At 38.0% G+C, this 24266-nt stretch overlaps 1 protein-coding gene across 7 annotated transcripts in view; it reads left to right on the top strand.

Annotated features, from left to right (window-relative positions):
• The window catches only part of ATE1 (arginyltransferase 1), a 154395-nt gene that overhangs the window by 21943 nt on the left and 108186 nt on the right, over positions 1-24266 (top strand). For 6 of the 7 annotated variants that reach the window (XM_043924880.1, XM_043924884.1, XM_043924883.1 and 3 more), the window contains one exon: positions 21926-21958. The exons of the other annotated variant lie outside the window; for it this stretch is intronic. In XM_043924880.1, the coding sequence (XP_043780815.1) occupies positions 21926-21958 (33 nt within the window). The remainder of the gene's footprint in view (positions 1-21925; positions 21959-24266) is intronic. 7 annotated transcript variants of the gene reach the window in all.

Below are 24266 nucleotides of genomic sequence, written 5' to 3'. Positions count from 1 at the left end.
CTTTCAATGGATAGTCAGGGTTAATTTCCTTTAGGATTGATTGGTTTGATCTCCTTGCTGTCCAGGGGACTCTCAAGCATCTTCTCCAGCACCACAGTTCGAAAGTATCAGTTCTTCAGCACACCGCTGCCTTGATGGTCCAGCTCTCATCATAGCTGTACATGACTACTGGAAAAATCGTGCTTTGACTATATGGACCTTGGATGTATAATTCACGTAGTATACAGTTTACCCATTTGAAGTGTATGACTGAATGGTTTTTAGTATATTCAGAGTCATGCAGCCATTATCACTAACGCCAGAAGGTTTTCATCATACAAAAAAGAAACCTCAACCCCAGAGTGGTCACTCATTATCCTTCAGACATCCCAGCTCTAGGCAACCATATTCCACTTTCTGTTCTTGGATTTCTTTAATCTGGACAATTCAGGTAAATGAAATTGTATCATACTGGTCTCTTGTTGACTGGCTTCTTTCGCTTAGCATTTTTGCAGGCTTCATCCATGTGTAGCGTGTGTCAGTACTTCATTCCATTTTGTGGCTGGATAATATTTTGTTGTATGGATGTACCAGATTCTGTTTCTCTGTTCATCCATTGATGGCCATTTGGGTGGTTTTCATTTTGGGCTTATATAGAAGGCTTTGCTATGGATATTCACGGACAGGTTTTTATTATTAATGGGCATATGTTTTCATTTCTCTTGGGTATATACCTAGGAGTGGAATTGCTAGGTCATAGGAACGAATAAATGTAAATAAATAAATAAAAACTCTGTGTTTACCTTTTGAGGAACTGCCATACTGTTTTTCAAAGTGCTACCCTTTTTAAATTCTTGGTCATCTGAGTTGGTGTGAAGTGGTATCTCATTGAGGGTGTGTTTATTTTTTTGGCTGCACCTGAGCACGTTCCCCAACTAGGAACTGAATCTGAACCCCCTGTGTTGGAAGCGCAGGGTGTTAAGCACTGGACCACTAGGGAAGTCCCTTCATTGAGGTTTTGATTCGCAAAGGAAATGGCATCCCACTCCAGTATTCTTGCCTGGAGAATCCCATGGACAGAGCCTGGCAGGCTACAGTTCGTGGGATCGCAAGAGTCGGACACGCCTTAGCAGCTAAACCACCACCACCGATGGCTAATGATATTGAGCATCTTTTCATTTGCTTTTTGGGGCAGTTTGTATATTTTCTTTGAGTAAATGTCTGCTTACATATTTTGCCCATTTAAAATTTTTTGCCCATTTTAAAAAATATTAGAAAAGTTTTAGATATTTTAAAGTAATAAAAATATTTTTTAAAGATTAGAAAATATCTTCCATTCTGTGGATTATTTATATCTCTAGTAGAATTTTTAATTTTAAAATCCATTTTGTTTGATACTGGTATAGCCATCCCATCTACTTGTGGTTTCTGTTTGCTTGATAGGTATATACTATTTTATTGTCAGTCTGTGTCTTTGAGTTTCAAGTATGTTTCTTTTAGTCACTGTATATTTGGATCTTCTTTTTTTGTTTGTTTTAATTTGGAGGGAGAGCAGTTTCTTCCACTTAGCTGAAGTGTTTAATCAATCCATATTTAATGTTGTTAATGATGGAGTTGGATTTATGTCTTCATTTCACTTTTGTTCTGTGTTTCATGTCTTTCTTCTTTTATTTCTTTACTGTTTTCTTTTGCACTAATGAATATTTTCTAGTGTAGGATTTCAATTACTCTTAATTTTTTCACTATGTATTTTTGAGATGTTCTCTTAGTAGCTGCTCTAGGCTTACCATATACCTGTTGACCTACAGGAGTGACTTCAGATTTATGCCAGCTTGAGTCCAGTGAGGAATAAAATGCTGTTGCTGTTGAGCTTCAGTCCCTCTTCCCACTTTGTGTGCTATTTATAATTTATATATGTTGTGATCTCAATATATGTTCTTTAGTTATTACCTTATATGACTTTATGTCTTTTATAAAGCTGAGAGGAGAAATAGGAACAAGTATTCATTTATGATTTGTTAAAATTAACCTTAACTTCCGTTTCTGGTTCTGTTCATCTCTTCCTGTGTATTCGAGTTACCATCTAATATAATTTTCTTACTGTAGTTTACCTTTGTTTCCATCCATCTTCTTTACGATGTTGTCAAATATATTACTTTTCTATATGTTACTGTCCCAACAATGCAATTATACACACATTGTTGGATGCATTTGGTTTTAACATCAGAGAAGAAAGGAGAATATGCATTTGTATTCGAGAAGCCTCTGATGATACTCCCTGGAGCCTCAGCCTTGGGCATTGCACAGTCACCCCACAACGACAGTGGTTTTAGTAGTGTTCTCTTTGTCTCTTTCCCTGATCTCTTGGTTAAAGTGTTTGTTGTTTCACATCTAGGTCTTAGGCTTCACCATTTGCTGACTGGTTGCCGTATTTTCAGCAGTGCCCTGGAGCATCAGTTGCTCTGTAGTTTGATTTATTAAATTTAGTTGCCTTTGCAGCTTCAGTTCTTGAGGCCAGTCTTTGAGGTTTTTTTCTGACCCCATTCAGCCATGTCCGACTCTGCGACCCTTTTTGACTGTAGCCCGCCAGGCCCCTCTGTCCAGGGGATTTTCCAGGCAAGAATACTGGAGTGGGTTGCTGTTTCCCTTCTCCAGGGGATCTTCCTGACCCAAAGATTGAACCTGTGTCTCCTGTGTTGCAGGTGGATTCTTTACCTGCTGAGCCATCAGGGCTCTTCTTCACTGTGTTTTTTAACACTTTCCTTCTGGTAAAGCAGGCGGCCTACAGTTGTAGCGAGAGAGAGAGAGAGAGAGAGAGAGAGAGAGATTGTCTCTGTTCTTATGGCCCTCCTGTGCCCCCTTGTGTCCATGCTTTGGAGCTGCGAGCAGGGACAGTTCCTTTCTGCTTTATGAACAGGGCACTGGTCAGGAACTTGGTCCTAGTTCTGATCTTTTTTAGGTAGATTATTAAACTTGGGGCTTATTAAGAGAGAATTTTAAGACCTGTGAGCTGCCCTAATGGTAGTTCTGTGTCGGGAGATGGTCACTGCTGCAGGTGACTCCTTTACTTGCTGGCTTTTTATCCTAGAAATTCTTCCTTCACTTGGCAAATCCTTGCTCAGAGATAGAGAGTAAGTTCTCTGTGGTGCTGGCTGCCTAGAGAAACTGATGTGGACATGCTGCTCTGCTCCTCAGTCTCCACGTGTGGCGTTCTATACTGAAGGAACCTAATTCTTGCCGTGGAGTATGAGTTTTCCTCCTACTTGGGTACGGTTTTCTATGTGAGTAACCAGCTGGTGTCCCAGTGCTCAGAGACAGGAAGAAAAGCCAGAAAAGTTCTCCATTGGAAAGTTCAAGTGATATGACCTGCTTTCCTGGCTCCAGGCAGCACCTCTCTGTTTTGTGGTTTTGTCCATATAATGGGCCAAACTAATTTAATTATGTTCAAGAAAATACATTTTTGCTTTTGTTGTTGTAAAACATTTGAAGAAAATAACAGTCAGCATACTAACTTGGGAACTTTAAGCAACCATATCAATGCAGAAAATCCATTTTTAACTCTGTTGGTGACTGTAAAATAAAATCACTTAGGCACCCCAAGAAGTAGGTTATTTTTTGAGAGATTTGATGAGGATATAAATAAATATAGATTGCTTTGATATCCAGAATAGCAAGTCAGTTCTTTTTAGTAACATCTTAGGAAAGTAACGCATAATTGCAGAGGGTGAGATTGTATGAGACTTCATAAATGATTCTGTATGTTTGTTTCCATTACTGTTTTCAATCATTCAGGTAGATATCAGATTTTCAGAAAATAATACTATCTAGATAAAATAAAGCGGGAGTAATTTGTGACCTATCTTTTGTATAATACAATATAAAACCAGCATTTAAGAATCTTTGTTTTTCAAAATACAAGTAATTCCATAGGATACAAATACGGGATTTTTAGCTAAAATTTTATTGATGTTATGGATAATGCCATTACCTAACGGTACTCGGTGCCAGCAGGGCTCGGCTCTTCTGAACCATGTGGAGAGCAGGCCGCAGCCGTGGCTCCAGCAGTCGCGTTACAGTTCTGAGGCGTTGGCTGAACTGTGTTCCAGATTTTATTATGGACTTTCAGACAAAGGGAAATTGAGAGAATGGTATACTGACTACCTTGTTTCCATATCTAGATTCAACACGGGTTAGTTTTCTGTGTTTGCTTTATCTCTTTTTGTGTGTTGAATCATTCTTTGTTTTTTTTTTATTTTTTCTTGATTGGACATACTGTAGTTTATTCAAGCAATCTCTAGTTAATGGACATGGGACTTGTTTCTAATCTTCTGCTGTTTTAGATAGTATAATTTTGTCATTTTGCCTTTGGGTGGAGGTGTACTGTTTTGCTTGATCTGACCTAGTGCCTCAAAGGACAAGAGCTTATAGAATTTTGCTAGTTATTGTCAAATTCCCGCCATGGTTGTGCTGTCTTTACTCCAGAGTATTGAGGGTGTCTTTCTCCATAGCACTCCCAAATGGATTGGTCTCAGACTTTGTGGATTTTTTTTTTTTTTTTGTATCCTTAGTTAATTTTTAGAGTATGGAAAGGATGTTAGGAAGAAGTTTCTTATTTTGGATGATCTCTGTGATCATAAGCTGAAATGTATATAAAGAATTTTGTATTTATATTTTATATAGTTTAATGAAACAGGTGAGAGACTGATGCTGATGGGAACAGAAAAGTGGAAAGGAGTAAGCAGAAGCATTCTAAGGGATCATGAAGTCGACAGGACTGTTGTCCTAACTAGGAATATTTTTAACAAGGTTTAAAAATAATCTTTCTAAGAGTGTCTTTAATGACTCAACATTTTTCTCAATTAGAATAGGCATCTGCTATATTAAATTTAATGAGTGAATACAGATTATTTCCTTAATAAAACTTGTAAGCAGTAAGAGATTAGACCTTGTCTGGTCTGTAAGAAGTCTGCACTCAAGAGATTGGCTTACACTGTGTCCCTTTCTGTCCTCACTGTAGGATAATTGTGTGATGTGATTTTGTGTTTGTATATGTGTGTATCATATCATAGTTGCATTATTATAGAATTAAAGGGAATGTAATTTAAATTTTAAGAGCAGTATATATTCCTCTCCTTTTTAAAAAAAAATTATTTATTGCTTAAATAGTTTGTTACAGAACAACTTTTCTTCTCATTTTGAATTTGGAGGTACTATATATACAACTGAATACAAAGAGGAACGAAAGGTATCAAAACCAAACTTGTGATTCTCTGCTCATGTGACATAAACCAGCTTTGTGTATTTCCTGAAATATAGTTGGGGTCAGTACGGAAAGGAAACCTGGCTTGAGTGGTCTGCTCGTAAGTCACTGTGTGGCAGTGTATTGGGCGTTGTCTGGTGTCATGCAGGGAGGGCCCTCTGGTGGCACCCTTGTTATCTGCCCCCTCTTCTTTGCTGACCACTCCTTGGTTGGGGGGAGGGGCTGGGCAGGTGCTGCCTTTGGGTTGTGACTCCTCTGACTTTATTCTTCTTCCAATGTGTTCACAAGGATCTTTCTTGAACTGCTTGTTCTGTGGCTTTGTTATCTGCAGTGGACACCTGCCTCCTTTTAATAAGTCCCTGTTACAGGTCTGTATTGGTCTTCCCTTGTGGCTCAGCTGGTAAAGAATCCGCCTGCAATGTGGGTTTGATCCCTGGGTTGGGAAGATCCCCTGAGAAGGGAAAGGCTACCCACTCCAGTATTCTGGCCTGGAGAATTCCATGGACTGTATAGTCCATGGGGTCGCAAAGAGTCAGACAGGACTGAGTGACTTTCATTTTCACTTTCACAGATCTATACTACAGAGAACTTCCTCCTATAAGTGTGCTGTTCTCTAATTAAACAGAGGAGGTTCTCAGGCTTCATGGTCACCCTGTTTCATGTTTTCATTTTCCCTTTTATTATGTCACACATTCACAAGTTAGCGACAGGAAAATATGGTAGTGGGAGATGAAAGTAGTTTATCACTTGTTCGATGTCTTTGTTAACAGTAAAGTCACTTTTCTGGCATAAATCACAGAGCCCATCATCTTTGTTTCTGTTCAGATTGTTTGAAACACAGTGCTCTTTGAATCTATGGATGAAGATAGTGGAAATGTTTTCCTAGGCCACAAGTACGCAGTTGAATAACACCAGACAGTTACTCTCTATTTGTTTGTAGATAGCCATGACATTGACAGTGTTACTTACCATTTATTGTTTTTTTAAAGAAATCTTTAAGCAGGCTTTTTTTTTTAAAAGAAAAGGGTGAACAAAGTTTGTTTTTTACAGTAGTTTTAGGTTAAGAAGCTTTTTTGGAAAGACGTTCACATATTATTTGAAAGACATATTACTAGGATTAATATATCTGAATTACGTATTTTTACCTTAATTTTATAAAGAACCTTAAGATGGAAAATTTCGAGTGTTTGTAGGGATAATAGTACAGTGAACCCTGTATGCCCGTTGCCCAGCTTCAACACTGTCGGCACTTAGCCTTATTTCCCCTTGCCACCTTTTGTTTGTTGTCCCTGAAATTATGCTCTTTTATCTATAAATACTTCAAATTTTTTGGCTTATTCCATCAAGCAGTCTTGTATAACTTTAAAAGTTACAATGATTGAGGTCATTTCATGCTATCCTAAAGCACTGTTTTCTGATATTAGTTCAGAGAACTTACTGTGAGAGACTCACATATCAGGAGACCTCTACTTCTGAGGGATATTTATTTTGGGGGAAGTTACCTTAGAATCGGGCATAAATGATTAGACAGTAAGCGTGGTAAAGAAAAAGTTGCCACGGGTCTCTTCTGACCCCACGGAGAACGGAAAGGAAGTAGCATCCTGAGAATACCAGACTCTTGTCTCACTCCAGCCGCCAGGCGGCGCTCTAGATACAGAGCAGGTTTGCTCTTAACATCCAGGCTCCGTCCCTACGGGATGTGTGTTTACACAAAGAAGTATGGATAATGCTTTTCTTCTGCCATTTATAAGAATTACTTTGCATTGAGGCATTGAACATGATAATTGCAAATGATTCTTTGCTTGTTAAAGATGTATTTTCCAGATCTTAACCTAGAGTGAAGCTTTCAGATTTGTTTTCCCTTAATAGCCTTACTCCATGTGTATGAAAATAATAACAACATCTTATGTTTAGAAAATTACTCACTGTATTGTAGTGACATTTTCCTCCAGTTATGCAGAGAAACCAGACAGTTTTGTACAGGATAGGTATATGCTATTTTATAAATACCTAACTGTCATAATCAGTAGAATTTGAGTGATGGCAAAGGGTGAGCATTTTGAAATCTTAAGATATTTTTTCAGGCTACTTTTTGAGTGAAGTAGAGGGCTTGAAGTAGAGGGCAACATTTGTACAATTTAGTCAAAAAAGCCGCGTTCTGTGAGCAGCCCCTAAGTCAGGACAGTTTTGTGTTGTATTCTCTCTTGAGGTGTGCTGCACGACATTTTTTATTAATAATAGTTAAATTATCAAAGTTTTAAAATCATTTACTTAAATTAGAGCAGAGGCCATGGTTTTATCCCCATGTCATACTGTTAATTCTGAGGAAGATGCTAGGGTTAGAGTTAAACCAGCAGTGGGAACAGTTTTTTCTAAAAGTTCTTTCTTTAGGTCAAGAATTTCCAAAACTTGTCTCAGGTCATAAAATCATAGCATCATAAAACGTGGAAGGACCTTCATGATTGTATAGGGGGTATGGATAGGATATGGATTCACTCCTTTACTTAGAGAATTAATTTGTCCAGGGTAACACAGGTGATGAGTGGCAGAGCATTGTCTCCAAATTTCAGTGCTTTTTGCACTAGACCATGGTGTTGCCATGTTAAGGCATAAAAGTGGGCCGAAATAATTAACCTCAAATAACCGACACCAGTGAATGAACTGTTCAACATAAAGCAAAATTTCCAGACAATTGAAACATTTTCATTGTTAAGATTTTATGTGTCCTGATCATTTGAAATGAGTCTTTTCCAAGAAAAAAATGAAATGAGTCTTCTCCAAATGTATCATGTTCTTCCTCGCCTTCTGTCCCAGAACACTGAGCAAGACTTGTGAGAGAGGCACTCACACCCTCAGGTGTGTTCTGCCATCACAGCATTTCTGTGTACCACCTGCCCTCACACTACTGCTTTTTTCCCTAAAGTTACTCTATTTTCGTCCTGTTTCCCTTCTCTTTTTGCGCTTGGTTTTTGCGGTGTTTGTCTAGTTTGGCATTCTTGCCCTTCCTAATTTGTGGTTTCTTGATGTGTTTGTAAAAATATTTATTGAGCACATACTGTGTGCCTTGTGGTGTCTGAGAGGCATTTGCCCTGGTCAGCAAATGAGTGAGTAAGTCAGATCAGTGATCCCTTGCTCTGGTGGCGCTCACATCCTAGGGTGGGAGGGAGTGGTCAGAGGTAGTCATTTGAGATGAGCTGTACTAAATGAGCAAATTACACAGTAGGCCAGCAGCGGGTAACTGTAAAGGAAGGCAGAACAGGTGTAAGAGAAGAGTGGATGGTTTAGTTACTGGCTTGGAAACTGGATCACCAAGTTAATTGTTAGTATAGTTAGCAGTCAAGGGGAAAATGGGGAAGGGAGCTGGAGGGTTTCTTCTGCACATTGGGGACAGAAGCACTGGGACATGCCTTTTTGAGTCCTCATTGTAACCTTTATTGCTTTCTTCTGAAATTCAAGAGTAGTTTGCTAATTGATCTCTAGTTGAGGTATTCTTTAATGTAATAGTTTATAGTTAATATGTAGCTACTTATACTGTCTTCTGGGAGCTGAGGAATGAGACTGTGAGCAGGATGTCTGGTGTCAAATTTAATGTGTGGCACTGAGTGGACGCTGATTCTTGATTAACCACCTGCAGGAGGAGAGACGTGCCCTGTGATAAATGATCTGGCTTGAATGCTGTGAAGATGATACCAGTACTAGTAGATAGCCTTGGTGTGTTTACCATCCTGGACATTTTGGATAAGAATATTGATGACAGGTAGTCTGAAGAGCATCACAGGTAACAGTGTGGACTCCGATCAGACACTTGCCTTAAGTCTCATCTTCCCCACTTACTACCTGTGTAGCTTGGAGCAGGTTTCTGCTTCCTCTGCTTTCTACTCTTCAGGTTCCTCATTTGTGAGCATGGGGAGAACAGCGCATGAGGCTCATTGTGAGAACTAAGTCAAGGTAAAGGTGCTTGGCTAAATACTCGTCACCTAAACCAGTTGCTGGGATGTGGATGATGACAAACCATTTGGAAGCGTCAGAGACACTGAGGTCAAGAGCAAACAAGTGATACTTCTGGTTCATCCAGCCAGCATTTGCAAATTATAGTTTTCCTCATTTTGTTCTTCCATTTTAATTGTTATATTTGTTTGAATTAAAAGATCTCATATGTTTTAAATTTTAATATTAAATTAGTTCTTTCAAAGGAAAAAAGTAGTAATACTCAAAACCATTCAGTTTGGTTCATCAACGTGTAATTTTACTCTTTAAAATCCTATTATACCGCCTGAAACTTCTAAAATGTATCATTTGGTGAAGATTCATATGTATATTTCTTAATTGCTTTACTTAGAACTGGAAGTAAAGGAACTGTGGATGTTTCTGTGCCTTGCCTCTGGTGGTGGAGCTTCTTGCTTAGTCTGCGAATAGATCCCTCCTTTTGAAAAATAAGCTATATTTGATTAGACTGCCATAATCTGTGGTATAATTTGTGTTCATACACTGACTTATAAAGATTGTCTGCGAGAGTCAAAAGAAGTGCACGGTGCAGAGGGTCAGGAAGGGAGTAGATGCCCAGTGGGACATTCACTGAATGAATAGGCAGCTGAGCTGACCAGTTTTCAGAAACAGCTGGAGAGAGAACTCTCTGTTGCCAAATGGAAAACTACAAGAAAGAAAATGTGTTCTTGAAACCTGTGATGTGAAACCAAAGGAAAATTCATATGATGTCAAAGCTCTTGACAGTTGTCCTGTACGAAATAAAAGCTGAGGGAGAGTGTTGAGAAAGTTAAGTACGATTTAGTGCGTGCGAAGCTCACGTGAAAGGGATCATCTTGTTGGGAGCACCATAGCTGTTTGTCTGTAGTTTTTGTATTTCAGGTCTGCTTTTTCCATTAAGTCTGAGGAACCTCTAGTTTTACGACCTCCTGGTAATGACTTGACAAGTGAACAATGCCACCTATTGAGGACTGGCTGGCCTAAACAAGGAAAGTTTGTGTTTTTGCTGTGGAAATTCATTTGATATGCCAAATAACTTAGCTAACTGCTTGCATGATTAAAAAGCAGTTGATTTCCTTCCAGTCAGTAGTTAATTATAAAAGTAAAATATATACATTATATATGTGATTTTTAAAGTCCACAATATGTCTAGGTCTATAAATATTGTCTGTAAAGTAACATACGCACTGGCTTTTCCATGACAGTCGTTCTAGAAATAGCTCAAAATTTCACACTTAGAGTGGCTCCGTGTTTGTTTCTCCTGGGCTCTGGAGGAGTGTGATTGTTCTGTTCCACCAGTCATATAAATGTGTGATTCCCAGCATGTTCCAGTCACCGTGGTAGGTCCTGGGGATGTATGGATGAATAAGACATGGTCCTCTGTACATTTTGGCTAACCAGTATTTTAAAGACTTCTTTTCAGAAGTTTGCATTAATGTTTAAAATGTTAAAATAGCAATAATATTTAAAGAGTATTGGAAATGGGTTGCCCCAAAAGTTCATTCAGGTTCTTCCATAGCATCTTATGGAAAAACTCAAATGAACTTTTTGGTCAACCCAGTATATGTACCTGGTATGATGTGGAGATATTTGATCTTGCTTGGAATTGGTTGGTTTGATACATATGTAAAGTAGTGCCTATAACCATTATTAGTATGTTTGTTAATATAGTTAAGTATTTTAAATAATAACTCAGTTGCTGATAATATATTCAGTTTCTTAGTGCTGTGGCCAGAGAGCTTTTAAAGTAAATTTTGTTTTGGCTGTGCTTTCTTACTAATTTTTATTTCTGGTTTTTGTGGTATTTTCTGCTATCCCTAATTCGTGTCATTCAGATTTTTGGAAGATACCCATTTTTCAAGGTCAGTTTGAATTCTTTTATCAGCTTAGTGCCATTTAAGTGATACCTAGTTTTGTCCTCAGTAATCTTTTGAGTAGTTGCTCATCAGAAATAATATTGGAAGTTTCTCTGCAGGAAATTAAAGGAGTGTATTGAGGACATAGGTGGTCCTGGGGAGATCTGATGAAAAGGATACAGGTGTTTCTTCACTTGATATCAGCTTTAGGTTACCGATGACTGCATCTCTGTGGCACATCACCTTGGGCAGATGACCCAGTTTTGCAAAGTAGTCAGTGGCCATAAAGACATAATAGGCAAAAAGAGTTGGAAATTCATTTACTTGTTTATGAATCGATTAATCCAATTTACAAGTGAATGAATGCATCTAGGCAGTTAAGCCACAAATATTTGCTGAGTCCCTACTATGTGCCAGGTGTCACTTTAGGCTCTGGGGATGTAGCACAGGGAACAGGAGAGAAACGCTGTTTCCCTTGGGAGATAATGTAATAGGGAGGAGGATGAATAAACCAGTAAGTATGCTGTAGAATGTCAGGATAATGTGCGCTAACAAGAAAAGTGAAGAAGAGGTGAGAGACGGGGGATGGTGGTGGTGATAATTACATGAGGATGTCAGGAGAGGCTCTGAGGAGAGGGGCTCCTTGGCAGACCCCTGGATGAAGAGCGTGCACCGGCGTGTATCTCTGGGTGGTACATCTCATGCCCGACGTGTTCACAGAACAGCAGGGGCACTGCTGAGGCTGGAAAACGGAGTAGGGCGTCTCCCGTCTCGTCTGTGTCGCTTGTGAAGGTTTTGTTTTTCTAATCTCCCATTTTTGCTCTTCATTGACTGATATTCATTATCATAAAAATGTTTATGTTTTGTTGTAGACCTGTTACCTGAACACCTGTATAGCACCGCATTTTAGTGTTGTTTTATAGTGCTGAGACTTGGTATCCCTGGGCTTTGTTGCTTCCTTCGCCAGTTCTAATGGATAGGGCTGCTTAGTCATGGGTATAACAAAGGGAATCATGGATTGGAAAAAGCATCTAGGTTCTAACTCTAGTTTTGTTGCTGACTGTAAAATAATGTAGCATTTCTGGACCACAGTTTATCTAGGCATAAACTAAAGGAGTCGGATTAGATAACTGCCAAGATTCCTCTTAACTGGAAAATTCTGTGATTTCAATGATTTTTTAACAAACATTCCCCAGGAGAATTTGAATACTTTCTATTTCCTTTTTTAAAAAATAGTTTTAAAAATATTTATTTGTTTATTTGGCTGCCCTGGGTCTTGGTTGCTGCTTGCGGGCTTTCGCTAGTTGCCGTGAGTGGGGTCTACTCTCTAGCTGCGGTGAGCAGGCTTTTCATTGTGGTGGCTTCTCTTACTGTGGAGCACAAGCTCTGGGGCATGTGGGATTCAGTCATTGTGGCTTGTGGGCTCCAGAGCACACCTCTGTAGTTGTGGTGCGTGGGCTTAGTTGCCCTGCAGCATGTGGGATCTTCCTGGACCGGAAATCAAACGACTGTCCCCTGCATTGCAAGGCAGATTCTTAACCATTGGACCACCAGGGAAACCCTAAAGTTAATTTTTAAGTTTACATATAGTGAGGTGCACAAATCTTACATGTACAGCTTATTGAATTTTTACATATTATGTGCTCTTTTTGGACCTTTCTGAAATAAAAAAAAATACATATATATATGTATATGTATTTTTTTTTTCCCATCCGTGGTTGATTGAATCTGTGGATGGGAGAGTATGGAGGGCTGCCTCTACATGTATATTCTAATTATCTTTTTCCAATCTGGAAATTCCTGTATTCAATACCTAGGCAAGTATTTTAGAAGAATGCAATTTTAAAGCTTTCCCATTTTGTTGCATTTTTGTACATTTAATTTATAGATTAAGAAAGCAACAGATTTTAAAAGTTTCTCTTACTGCATAAAAATTTGGTCCCAACATTGACTTTAAAGAAATGCTAAGGTACCTTTTCTCTTAAACACACTTCTCAACTTACTTCCACACTTCTTGTGAGAGTTGTTTAATATTTTGTGCTGGTTCTTAACTTACTTAATGTTATAAACAAGCAGGTGATAAGGTCCTGTGGTAGAATGATTCTCTCGTTAGAGAAGTGAACAGCTCAGCACACGATGTCACCAGCACTTGTGTCTGTCTCTAGTGAGTATTCCTTTCGGTGACTTTACCAAGAACTCTTTTTCTTTGCATTTTGATGTGAACTCTGCGGTGATTTTTTTCACTGCTGGTAGTGTTGGAAAGCAACAGAATTCTTTTAGATTCCATTCTCTTTGAGTGCACCTCTGCAAGCTATAGAATTATGACTTTCTTCCCTAGATTTATAGACTCATGTTTCAAACGTAACCTTTTAATTTTAGGAACAAACACCAAAGTTGGAGGTAGTAAATAAGTTCATATGTACACTATTTGTGTTAATGGATACAGAGCCACTATTTATAAAATATTCAATTATTAGAGCGAACACATGAGGTAGGTGTTAGTGAATGACTTTATTATAGCTCAAATCCCTGTTGCTCTTAGACATTGGGGGAAGAGTTGCAAGTAGTAAAAGAATATGCACTGAAGTAGCTCACTAATTAGGATGTGCATTAGCAAACTGGAATCAACACTATGAGCAAAACATTTATAGCTCACTCTGTGTATTAGTGTTAATAGACTTTTGTGATTCTGGGCAGGTATTAATCTTTTAAAAGTCATTTATTACAGTTCTTTTCATAGTGTGGACTTGAGTGTTAGTCCCTTCACCATTCCAAAGTGCTAAATCTTACAAGGATCCCCTGAAGAGATATTATTGGCTGGGGACCATGACTCTTTAATTAAAGTGGGGGGAAGAGCCATTGATTCATTGATAGTTTATATTAGATTTTTCAGACACTAAACAGCCATGCTGAATATTTTCAATAAGCATTTCTACTAAGTATAGATGGGGAAAAATAGTTCAGAACTGGCAGTGACCTGTGTTTCTTAGAATAAGTTTTGTGGAATATTGGTTCTGTGAAGTGGTAATAAATGTTACATGAAATTAAAAACCAACCAACAAACAGAACTCTGGTTATGTAATTTTTTGCAAAGCACTAGATTAAATGAAGCTGAAGGGTTTTTTGTTTTTCCAGCTATTTTGGGATACAGTATAGTTTTTTGTTTGCAGGGATTCTCAGGGCCTGTAATTTGTCTGTATATCTTGTACTTCTTTCTGTAAAATGAAGAAGGGGAGGTGAGACAGCAATAGTATGCAGCATTTCCCAAACTTATTTGGCCACGGAGTCATTTTTTAGAGTGTCTTGGGAACTTGGCATGCCAGAGGACACCATCGGTGAAGGTGATTAGGCTGAAATAGTTTTGTGGATAGAAAACTAAGACAGATAATTTAAGTACTCAAGTAGCTAGAGCTAGTAAGATTCCAGACTAATTCTTAGATCACTGTTCTTTCCGTCAGAAAAAAAAAATGTAATGGCTCAGAAGACTTAGTAAATATGTTAGACTGTACATAAGACTTTCATTGTCATCTTTTAAGATTTACTGAAGCTTCGTGTCCTGTCCAAGGTTCTAGGTCTAACCAGAAAAGGCAGTATAGGTGGTCATGTCTTTCAGCTGCATTGCTCACAAATGGAAAAGGGAATAGCTGTAAAGGTGAATTTTGCAGAATTACCTAAATCTGCTCTTTTTACTCCCCACTACAATTAGGATAAACAGGGTCTTAGTTCTCAAACCTTAGTTTTGACTTCCTATTATGTACAGGTTTAATTTTCGTTCCTTTGATGACTTCTTAAATGGCGTGGGGAAAGAGTTTAGCTTATTACAATTGACTCTTAATTAAAGCTTCCATATTCCTGATAGAAAAACTTTAATAGTTTACATTTTGTATGATTTAGCTTGCTTGTTATAAAATTTTAAAGAAATATCTTACTAGATCATAGCCTAATATAGTCGGATTTCTTTTTAAGCATTAGACATGACTGAGCACAGTACAGCATACCATGTACTAGGGTGACAGGCTAAAAACAGGAGCCGTGGAAGTATTTGTTAATGCAAGAAAATTCTGGATAATTCATGGGAGCAGTCGTAAGACTTAGAATTCCACTTTGACAAATAGGTACACCTCACTGATATTCTTTGGTTTAGGGGAAAAACTGTGGCTTACCTTATAAAAAATGCTGTTTGGTGCTTCTTTATATAGGAACTTAACATGATCCTTATTACACAGAAAAAGGCATTTCAGGAAGATATTAGCTTAAATTACTTATATGTTGAATATTTAACATTATAAAGATAAATAGTTGATTATATTAATAGTTTTCCTGGGCTATTCTGGCAAAATTAGTAGTGTGTATTCTTTTTATTCTCCTACTCCTCTCTGCCCCCTAAAACTGACATTGCTAATAATAAGTCTTGGAAAAAGAAAGAATTTACTAATTGTAAGTGGCAGGAGGTTTAACTGCAGTTTTGTGTGCTTGGGAAACTGTTTAGAAAATTTTGGTAAGCATTAAGTGCTTCTCTGAAAGGAATGAGGTGTTACAAGATAGGCTGCCGATGATTAATAGAATTATGGTACTAGGAGTGGTGAGTCAGAATGCTGCAAGAGAAGCAAGGTTAGTGAGTGACTTCGTAGCGATAGTATTGATCTGTATATATCCCTTGCCTCTTTTTATTTTTTTTTCCAGTTTTGTTGAAAAATAAAAATAATTGACATATAGAGCTGTATAAGTTTAAGATGTATAGTGTAACGATTTAACTGACACCATGAACTGATGGTCTTAATAAGTTTAGTAAACATCCATCATCTCATTAAGATACAAAATTAAATCAAAAAAAATTTTTTTGTTGCAATGAGAACTCTTAGGATTTACTGTTAAAAACTTTCATATATAGCATAGAGCAGTGTTAATTTTGTCATGTTGTACATACAATTCTAGTACTTAATTATCTTATAACTGAAACTTTGTACTTTTTGACTGCCTTTATCCAGTTTTCCTTCCCCCTACTGCTGTCTCTGGTAACCACAAATCTGATTTCTTTTTCTATGAGTTTTTGTTTTTGAAGTATAACTCTTTTACAAGGCTATATTAGTTCCTGTTACACAACATGTGATTTGATATTTCTGTGCATTTCAGAATGATCACCGTGATAATTCTCATTATGACCTGTCACCATACCAAAGTGTTGCACTGTTACTGACTGTATTCTGCATACTGTACACCTCATACCCGTGACTCATTTATTTGCAACTGGAAGTTTGTAGCTCTTAATTTCCCTCAGCTACTTCTCTCCCCGCTCACCCTCTTCCCCTCTGGCAACCACCTGTTTGTTCTCTGTGTCTATAACTTTTTCTGTTTATTCATTTGTTTTGTTTTTTAGGTTCCAAATATGAGTGAAATCCTACTGTATTGTTCTTTCTCTGACTTCTTTCATTTATCACAATATCCTCTAGGTCTATCCATTTGTTGCAAATGGCAGGATTTCATTTTAATTAAGTAATTGTTTAAGGCCACATGGCTTGTAGGATCTTAGATGGAAAGATTGAAAGAGATCAGAAGATTCCATTTTCTATGGCTGAGTGATATTCCGTTGTGTGAGGACTTCCCTGATGGTTCAGTAGTTAAGACTCCGTGCTTCCACTGTAGGGGGCGCAGGTTCGATCCCTGGTCAGAGAATTAAGATATCCCAGATGCTGTATGGCATAGCCGAAAAAGAAAGTTCCATTTTGTGTGTGTGTGTGTGTGTACCATATCACCATATCCGTCTGTTAATGGGCATTTAGGTTGCTTCTGTTTCTTAGCTATTATAAATAATGCTGCTGTGAGCATATGGTTGCATATATCTTTTTGAATTAGTGCTTTCATATTCTTTGGATAAAGACGTAGGAATGGAACTTTTGATCACATGGTACATCTATTTTTAATTGTTTGAGGAATCTCTATACTGTTTTCCATAGTGGCTGTGCCAGTTTACATTCCTACCAACAGTGCACCTGGGTTCCCTTTTTCCCACATTCTTGCCAGTACTTGTTGTTTGTTGTCTTTTTGGTAATAACCATTTTAACAGGTGTGAGGTTGCTACCTCATTGTGGTTTTGATTTGCATTTCCCTGATGATAAGTAATGTTGAGCATCTTTTCATGTGCCTGTTGGCCATCTGTATATCTTCTTTGGAAAATGTCTAGTCAGTTCCTCTGCCCATTTCTTAATCGCGGTGTTTGTTTTCTTGATGTTGAGTTGTATATTTTGGATAGTAACCCTGTATCAGATACATCATTTGCAGATATCTTCTCCTATCCAGTAGATAACCTTTTCATTTTGTTGATAATTTCCTTCTCTGTGCACAAAGGTTTTTTAGTGTGAAGTAGTCTTGTTTATTTTTGCTTTTATGTCCCTTGCCTGAGGAGACATCCCCCCAAAATATTACTAAGACTAATGTCAAAGAGTTACTGCTTGTGTTTTCTTCCAGAATTTTATGGTTTCAGATCTTATTTAAATTGAAATTTTTACATGGAGAAGAGACTTGTGGTTGCCAAGGAGGAAGAAGGGTGGGGGGAAAAGACTGGGAGTTTGGATTAGCAGATGCGAACTATTATCTATGAATGGACAAACAGCAGGGTCCTACTGTGTCGTACAGAGAGCTGTGTTCAGTATCCTGTGATAAACCATTGCGGAAAAGAGTATGAAGAAGAATTTATGTGTGTGTCTGACTGAGTCACTTTGCAGTACAGCAGAAATTAATACAACAGTGTAAATCAACTATACTTCAAGAAAATATTTTTAAAAATAAATAAATTTAAATCTTTAATGCATGTAAAATTTATTTCTGTGCTTGGTGTGAGAGAGTAGTCCGCTTTGATTCTTCTCCATGTAGCTGTCCAGTTTTCCCAACACCACTTATTGAAGAGACTGTCCTTCCCCCATTGTGTATCCTTGCCTCCTTTGCTGAGGCTTTGATTTTTGCCATTTTAAGTATGGTGTGTCTTTTGTGTGGCCTTCTCTCCGTTGATCCTGTTTGGGCTGTCTGTGCTTCCTGGACTGAGATGTCTGATTCCTCTCACAGGTTAGGGACATTTTCAGCTGTTGATAGTATGTATGTGTATGTTCTCTACCCTTTATCTCTCTCTCCTCCTTCTGGGACCCCTGCACATGAGAATGTTAGTACCTGTAATGCTGCATGAGGTCTCTGAAGCTGTCCTCATTTCTTTTTTTGAAAATTTATTTGTTTATTAATTTTTGACTGCACTGGGTCTTTGTTGCTGTGTGCGGGCTTTCTCTAGTTTCCCAGGCTCAGTTGCGCCTCGCATTCTGTAATGTGGACTCAGTAGTTGAGGCGCATGGGCTTAGTTGGTCCACGGCATGTGGGATCTTCCTGGAGCAGGGATTGTGAACCTGTGTCCCCTGCATTGGCAGATGGATTCTTAACCTCTGGACCACCAGGGAAGTCCTTACTCTTTTTTTCTGTTTAGCTTCAGTGATTTCCACTGTTTATCTCCCAGCTTGTTGATCTCTTCCTCTCTGTCATTTAATCTACTGTTGATGCCTGGTAGTGTTATTGTTTATTTTAGTTATTGTATTCTTCATCTCTGTTTGGTTCTTTTTTGTATTTGACATCTTCTCTTTGTTAAAAAATCTGACTTCTCACCCTGTTCATGCGTTCCGTCCCAAGTTCTTTGAGCATCTTTATGATCATTACCTTGACCTCTTTATCAGATAGATGGCATATCTCCACTTCACTTCGTTCTTCTTCTAGGGTTTTATCTTATTCCTTTGTTTGAAACATATTCCTCTGTCACCTAATTCACTATTTTTATTTCTATGTATTTGGTAGGGTGGCTACATTTTCTTCTTCTTTCAGGTATAGAAAGGGAGACACCCTTACAAATGGAGATTTCCATTACCAATGTATAATAAATATTTTCTTGCAAAGAGGCAACTCATACTTGGTTTTCAGAGTTTTCCCCAGTCTGCTATATCTTAAAAATAACCAGCTTAAATAATATTCCAAACAGACACATTTTGGGGTGGCAAATTCTGCTCCCCTTATATTATAACTGGCTCTGTTTTTTAGAGAAGTTTACATTCACAGCAAAATTGAACCATTTTTTGATACTGATCTAACTTCATGCTATTTGTTAAAAAGGTGTCTATTTTTGTTATCAATTTTAGTGTATATACAAAATGTACTTTACAAATTATATCTGCCTTTTTATGACTGTTGTTTTTCAAAGTATTACCTTCTTTTCTACTGAATATATTATGTGTCATTCATTATGAATGAATTTACTAAATATTAGTAATTAACTGGAGGGAAAATAGCAGTGGGTTTTTCTGGTGCACTAAAGTAGGTGAAGCATTTTCATCCTTTCTCATGTCCTATGAATAGGGTGGTGAATGTGTGCCTTGTGATTTGTTATTCTGTTTGTACAGCCTTGCTGATTGAGAAATTTATATATTTCATGTTTTGGCAGCATCAAACAGGAAAATAACTTTTAGGTCTGTTTAAAAAAAAAACTGACAGGAATGTCATATATATACACGACAAAGATATAAATTATTTGAGTTTCAAGGAGACAATAGTTTTCTTGGAGAGTATATGCTATTCTTTTGTTATTTAAAGTGACTTCTGTCAGACAAAAAAATTAATCAGTCTGGTTGATCTAAGAAAGAAATAGAACCTTTTGTTCAAGCTAAAATGAGGATTATAACCTGGAAGCCATTCAGAAAGCTCCAAGAACTATTCTGCCTGTTAGAAGTCAAAACACAGTTATAGAACTTTTATGACAGAGGGGCCTGTGCATTAAATGATACACAATCCAGATCTGCAGGTACAAAGTGATGGGTCGTGTGACCCCTTACAGGATCAAGAAGGAATGTTATCTTTGAAGCAGTTGTCTTGATGGTGCTGGGAGGATGTTACTTTTCATGGTTGAGCAGGTATTTCTGCTCATGGGGGAGGTATGATGGATGCATGATGCAGATAAACAGTGCGTGTTAGAGGGGAGAGAGGAGGCCAAAGGGCATGGCACTGCTTTTTATGTTTAAATTTTTCTTGTCTTCCCATAAAGTACAAATTTTATTTTACACTTCCATCATAATTAATTCATTAATTACAACTGAACCAGAAATACTTCTAAATTCTAACTTAGTATGTATAATACAGTTAACATGCACATACTGGAGAAAAGCATGGAAACCCTACAATAGCAACTTTCTCAACTTTAATATAAAAACGCACCATGCCTCATTTTTCTCTACTGTGAAAACTGGGTAGTCTTTCAACTATCACTTTTTACTCTTGGGAGGAAGGCTGGAGATTATTTTATGCTGGGCTAATGTAAAAAGAATCCAAGACTATAAAGGTTGCAATTTAAATTTCATTAGAATTATGTGCTTCATATCAGCACTATGAAATTAAAAACTTTTGGTTTATCTTGCACTTTCAGAAAGTTCTCTTTTAGCAGTTAACATAATTGAATTGCATATTAGTATTATTTAAACTAAGAGAAAAATCTTAATAGTGCTTACATTTTATTATACCCTATCATCTAAGGCCTAGATGATGCTTACTAGTTAATTATGTGGCTGTGGTGTACACTAGTAATCTTTTAGGAATTTATTTGCTTTAGATTTGGAGGTAGTAAATGTCTGGTATGTTTTTTAAACTTTATTATGAAAATTTTAAACATTCACAAAGTAGAGAGACTTGTATAATGAATCCTCATATATTCATCTCCTGTCCTCACTAGTTTCATATAATGTCGCTTCTTGTTTTATCTGTACATTCCCCCCCATAACTTGCCTTCCAAACCCCCGTGCTTTTGAAGGAAATCCCAGACATCATGTAATTTCACTGAGAAATATTTCAATATGTATCTCTAAAAGAGAATCAAAATATCTATATTCCCAGTGAGTACTAGCTAGCTCTGTTGTGGAGAGGAAGTTCAAGAGTGCTTGCTAACCGGCCTGCCGTCACATTGTGTTGTAGTTTATTTGCATTTAGTAAGATCCAGAGTTTATATTACTTGGCTTTTTTATTATTACAATAAGTCTCAAAGGATTTGGAGTGTTGATTTTGTAAATAACATCTAAGAAAACATGATTACCATTATGAATATGTATGAAGGTACGTGACAGTCCTCATCTCAGAGCTAACCCACAATTTGCTTAGTCAGTTTTTTCAGGCTCCTCCCCAGTTCCAAAATTTGTTTCTTTATTTAAATGCTGAGAAAGAGCATGTAACACTTAGTTTCAGATGAAATTTATAAGCCATAAATTTATAATTTGTGAAATTTGTAAGTCAGAGAGAGAGAAAATACGTGTATGAGGTTGAAAAAAGAGGAAGGGCGGAACAGCCTGGTTTCTAGAGAGAGAGCTTCCTCTTTAGTTCACTGTCGCTTAACCCACCTGCTCTCTTGGTCTTGACTTTTTAATTTCTCTCTGTTCTTGCTTTCCTTTTTGGTTTATATCTTTTTCTTCTCTGAAGTTAGGCATTTACCTAACTTTGCCAGTGGCATTTATATTGTTGATTCCTCCTTTATTACGTAGGGATTGTTTTATTGCATAGGGTTGTGACATAAAGCTTTAAAAAATAAATATTTTATTTGTTGTGTTTTATTTGTTTTTATACAGATTTTGACAAATATTTAAACTCATGCTATGGTCTAGATTGAACTTTTCTGTACTCTGTAAATGAATTATATAGTGTATGAAGCATTATATATAGACATTTAGGTTCACTTTATGTGCCCTTTTTGGAAAATTTTGTAATAATTTTTCCTTTTTTGTGTGTTCTCTTTTGCTGCTCCTTTATTGGATGGAATTGATTCTATTTGAATGTGATTCTACAGTTCACAAGATTCCTTTGCAGCTCTCCTTTGGAGGTAAGAGGTTACTCATTGACCTTAATATTGCTATTGGTTACTTTTGTGAGGCATTTATTTGGTAATTTAGGAGTGATCATTTTGTCAGGATGTATATTCTTCAATACCATAAATGAGATGAATGCACACTTTGTTTTATAAGACTTCCAGTAGTTACGGAGCTATTCACCTTCACAACAGATCATTGCCCTCATTTTGTCAGGTAGAATGAAATCAGTCCATTTTACTTACTTGTTTTTTATTTTATTATTTTTGGCTGTGCGGGGTCCTCAGTGCTGTGCGGGCTTTCCTTAACTGCGGTGCTCGGGCTTCTCACTGCAGAGGCTTTTCTTGGTGCTGAGCGCATGCTCGAGGTCACACACGTGTCAGCGCCTGTGGCACGTGGGCTCAGCAGCTGCCACCCCCAGGCTCTAGAGCACAGGCTTAATAGTTGTGACTCATGGGCTTAGTTGCTCTGCAGCATGTGGGATCTTCCCCGATCAGGGATTGAACCTGTGTCTCCTGCATTGGCAGACAGAGTCTTGACCACGGAGCCATCAAAGAAGCCCAGGTCAACCCACTTTAGTGTCTTGTTTTGTCTCCTTCCTCCCGTGACGGTCTCACATTGACCTTATCCTCCATAAACTGCCCTGGTGTTAAAGAGGAGCTGGAGAAGTCTGGGCAGAGGCTGTCACCAAGGAGGTTTCAGTTAGTTTGAGAGAACTTTTTAAAATCCATGGATTGATTAGGGGAGAGCAAAGGACTTACTTGTATTGAGCTTCATTATGCCCAGGCAGGCTTCTAGGTGCCCGACTCACTTTCTCATCTAACTCTTATGATGGTTCTGCAATTTAGAACTGAAAATGCAGTGATGAAATTGTGAGATAACGAAAACTCTTAATCAGAGAACCAGATACAGGTGTGAGCTGTGGTTGAAAAGGAATTAATTGGAGAAGATGGTGAGATTTTGGGAAAGGAGTCGGAGAGGGGAAGCAGCAGGGCACGTGGAGGGACACTGGACTCAGTACCAAACCTGGGCTTCAGCCAGGTCTTCACTTACTAGACGCACAGCTCGGGGCAGTCGCAGCCTCCCTGAGCCTCGGCTTGCTCATCTTTAAGATGCAGATAATGATTTCTGCCTCTCAGATGAGGCAGTGGGCATGGGAGCAGGTTATACAGTGCTGTTCAGGTCTTACTGATATTTTGTGTTCTCCTCTCAAGCTGTGCTTTAGCCTCACATGATAAGACTCTGTCCCTGCCTTTCACTTGTCCTTCCTTTTGCCTCTGTTGTTTACCTCACTCTGTGTTCCCTTCCCCACCCCCAACCTCTGCAGATCACATCCTGCTTCAGGCCGAGCCTAGATGCTGTATTGTCTGTGAGGCCCTCTCTGCTCCACATAGAGGCAGTTGTTCCGTTCTCTGTTTCCATATTATATTCTCTGATTATTGAAGCTACTGTTGTTACGTGGTGTGGCCCGCCCTCCTGGTGGCCAGCTTGAATGAGTTCCAGGGGAAGCGGAGCAGACCAGAGGGTAGTACCGTCCAGGTTTGGTTCCATTTTCTACGTCCAGCAACCAGGGGGAAACAAAGCCTGGAAAGATTCTGGGCTTTGAAATGAGAGATCCTTGGGTGGTCCGTGAGCAAGTCATTTCATCTTTAAGTTCATCTAAAACATGGAGATAATAATAATACTCACAGGATTATTAAAATGAAAGGAGGTAATGTGTGATAAACGCTAAGTGTAATACCTGTCACATAGAGTTTTAAATGAATTTTGGTGTAAAAGCAATAAAAGTTAAAACTATATCATAAGAAACTTGAAGACAATGTAAACTATATAGTCTCCTATTTAGTTGATAAAGTGCTTTCTAAACATAGAATGAGAAATATCACAAGGGAAAAGATGGAAAAATTAAATTGGATTTTGTAAAAAAAAAAAATCCATGATTTGGTTCATGAAAACACACATAGTTAAAAGGCAGTTTGGGAAAGCGTCATAAAATGATTATTGTACTTAATAAAATCTCTTAGAATCAGTTTTTAAGTATAATGTTGTCTTTTGACTGAGATGTACATCAGGGAAATCTCTAATGTCAAAACAGGGTCTAGTCTTGGGAAAAAAAGGGACCGGCAGGAGCTTAGAAGAAGAGATCATGTTGATAATGCTTAAGGCTGGACTCTCATTTAAGCAAGAGCTCAGAGGAGTTGCCAGGAATAGGAGTTTTGAGCAGAAGGCATTTGGGCTGGATGAATTTACCTACACAGAGAGTAAATGAGGAGGCTGGAGCTTGATGTCTGCCTCACTGGGACAAACTACCAGTTTGAAGAT

This window comes from Cervus elaphus, chromosome 15 (assembly GCF_910594005.1).
Source record: "Cervus elaphus chromosome 15, mCerEla1.1, whole genome shotgun sequence".
In the NCBI taxonomy this organism is placed as follows: domain Eukaryota; kingdom Metazoa; phylum Chordata; class Mammalia; order Artiodactyla; family Cervidae; genus Cervus; species Cervus elaphus.
The sequence above is the reverse complement of the archived record's forward strand: the minus strand, read 5'-3'. Positions and strand labels throughout refer to the sequence as shown.